Consider the following 1,671-nt stretch of genomic DNA (forward strand, 5'->3'; position numbering starts at 1 on the left):
CTAGTCATCACCACCCACCGCCAACTCTTGGGCTACTCTTTTACCAACGAATAGTGGGATTGACCGTCACATTATAACGCCCCCACGGCTGAAAGGGCGAGCATGTTTGGTGTGACGGGGATCCGAACCCCTGTAATTTATAAAGCAAAATAAAAAATTCGATGCATATTACCACTGTAATAAGAAGTCAAACAAATATATTTTCATAAACGCTCCATACAATACAAATTAAGTACAATCTCTTGATGAATTTGAACTATATGCAAAATCATTGATTTTGTAATAGTTTGCTTATGTTTTATTAGACTAGCCTTTATATTTTACTTTACGTACATCTTGAATAACCTTCAGATTAAAAATTTCATTATATTGCGACTCTGAATATAATCATACTTTAGGTTTAGTCTCAGCACACTCGAGTTTTCATTTTTATATGTATATTTTTAGTGAATCTATCGAGCTATTTTGTTAAAGTATCGTTGTAATTATTTTCAGATTTTAATACGTTCTTCTAGAAGTCTGTATCTTTTTTTACAGTGGTTTTTTTTTCTTCATTTTAGCACTGAGGATGCTGAATCGATATTTCGTGAGGTAGAACAGCTAAAAATGATAAGTCCTGCTTATGTGTGGATCGTTTCGGAACAGTCCTTGAAGGCTGCCAATAGACCAGATGGTTAGTTTTTTTTTTTAAACTGCGATAACATAAAAGAATCAAGAATGAAAAGCTTATTCGTGTTTAATTTACTACCAATTTCATCTCAGGATCGAATACAGACTTCAAATTTATACTCAACTGGAATTTTTTGTCTAATGTGTATGTATGCTGGAAGATGCTGATACATTGAGGTAGTGGTACGTATGTTGGTAATTTGAAGTTCCATTATATAAACAGGGTTCATATACACAATAATTTTCTGAACTTTTAAAGTAATTATTTTCGATGGTTAAGACTAATATGTATTGAAGTTTACCAAGTTATTATTTTAATTATGTTTTCTTTGTTTAATTGTATTTTAATGCAAAGTATCTTATGCTTTTGTATCTTTTATTTCTTTAACGAATGGAGAATGTTTTGGACTTAAAAGTAATTCTCTGTGCTCAGGTTTACTGGCTCTCACTCTAGTCAATGCTTCTGATGCGGCTGCTCACATCCGGGATAGTGTTTACATTATTGGTTTAGGGTTGCGAGAACTGATACGAAACGAAAACATTACAAAAGCTCCTGACAGCTGTGGACAGAGAGATAGAGCCTGGGAAACAGGAAAAAAATTAGTAAAGTATGTCTTCAGTTTAATAACATCTGGTAAAATAAGACTTTAGATAGATAGATGAAGCTACTTAAAGTAATAATGAAATAAAGTAATTGTAGGACGCAATGAATTAAAAATAATACCCTGAAGATGTAGAGAATTATATATAAATTACATTTTATTTTTTACGTACAAAATACGTTCATCATGGTATGATAACGTCAAATATGTAAAAGTATTCGATTGTTATTTTCTCAGCAACCTTTTACTAAACTACTAGGGCTTTATTACAGAAAAAGCGTAAATTTTGTTTTGTTTTGTTTGTTTTTTGAATTTCGCGCAAAGCTACACGAGGGCTATCTGCGCTAGCCGTCCCTAATTTAGCAGTGTAAGACTAGAGGGAAGGCAGCTAGTCATCACC

At 32.7% G+C, this 1,671-nt stretch overlaps 1 protein-coding gene across 1 annotated transcript in view; it reads left to right on the forward strand.

Annotated features, from left to right (window-relative positions):
- The window catches only part of LOC106457255 (glutamate [NMDA] receptor subunit 1-like), a gene marked incomplete at its 3' end in the record, with an annotated part of 66,701 nt that overhangs the window by 48,850 nt on the left and 16,180 nt on the right, over positions 1-1,671 (forward strand). The window contains exons 6-7 of the mRNA XM_022383102.1: positions 561-673; positions 1,103-1,277. Of these exons, the coding sequence (XP_022238810.1) occupies positions 561-673; positions 1,103-1,277 (288 nt within the window). The remainder of the gene's footprint in view (positions 1-560; positions 674-1,102; positions 1,278-1,671) is intronic.

This window comes from Limulus polyphemus, unplaced genomic scaffold (assembly GCF_000517525.1).
Source record: "Limulus polyphemus unplaced genomic scaffold, Limulus_polyphemus-2.1.2 Scaffold308, whole genome shotgun sequence".
Classification (NCBI taxonomy): domain Eukaryota; kingdom Metazoa; phylum Arthropoda; class Merostomata; order Xiphosura; family Limulidae; genus Limulus; species Limulus polyphemus.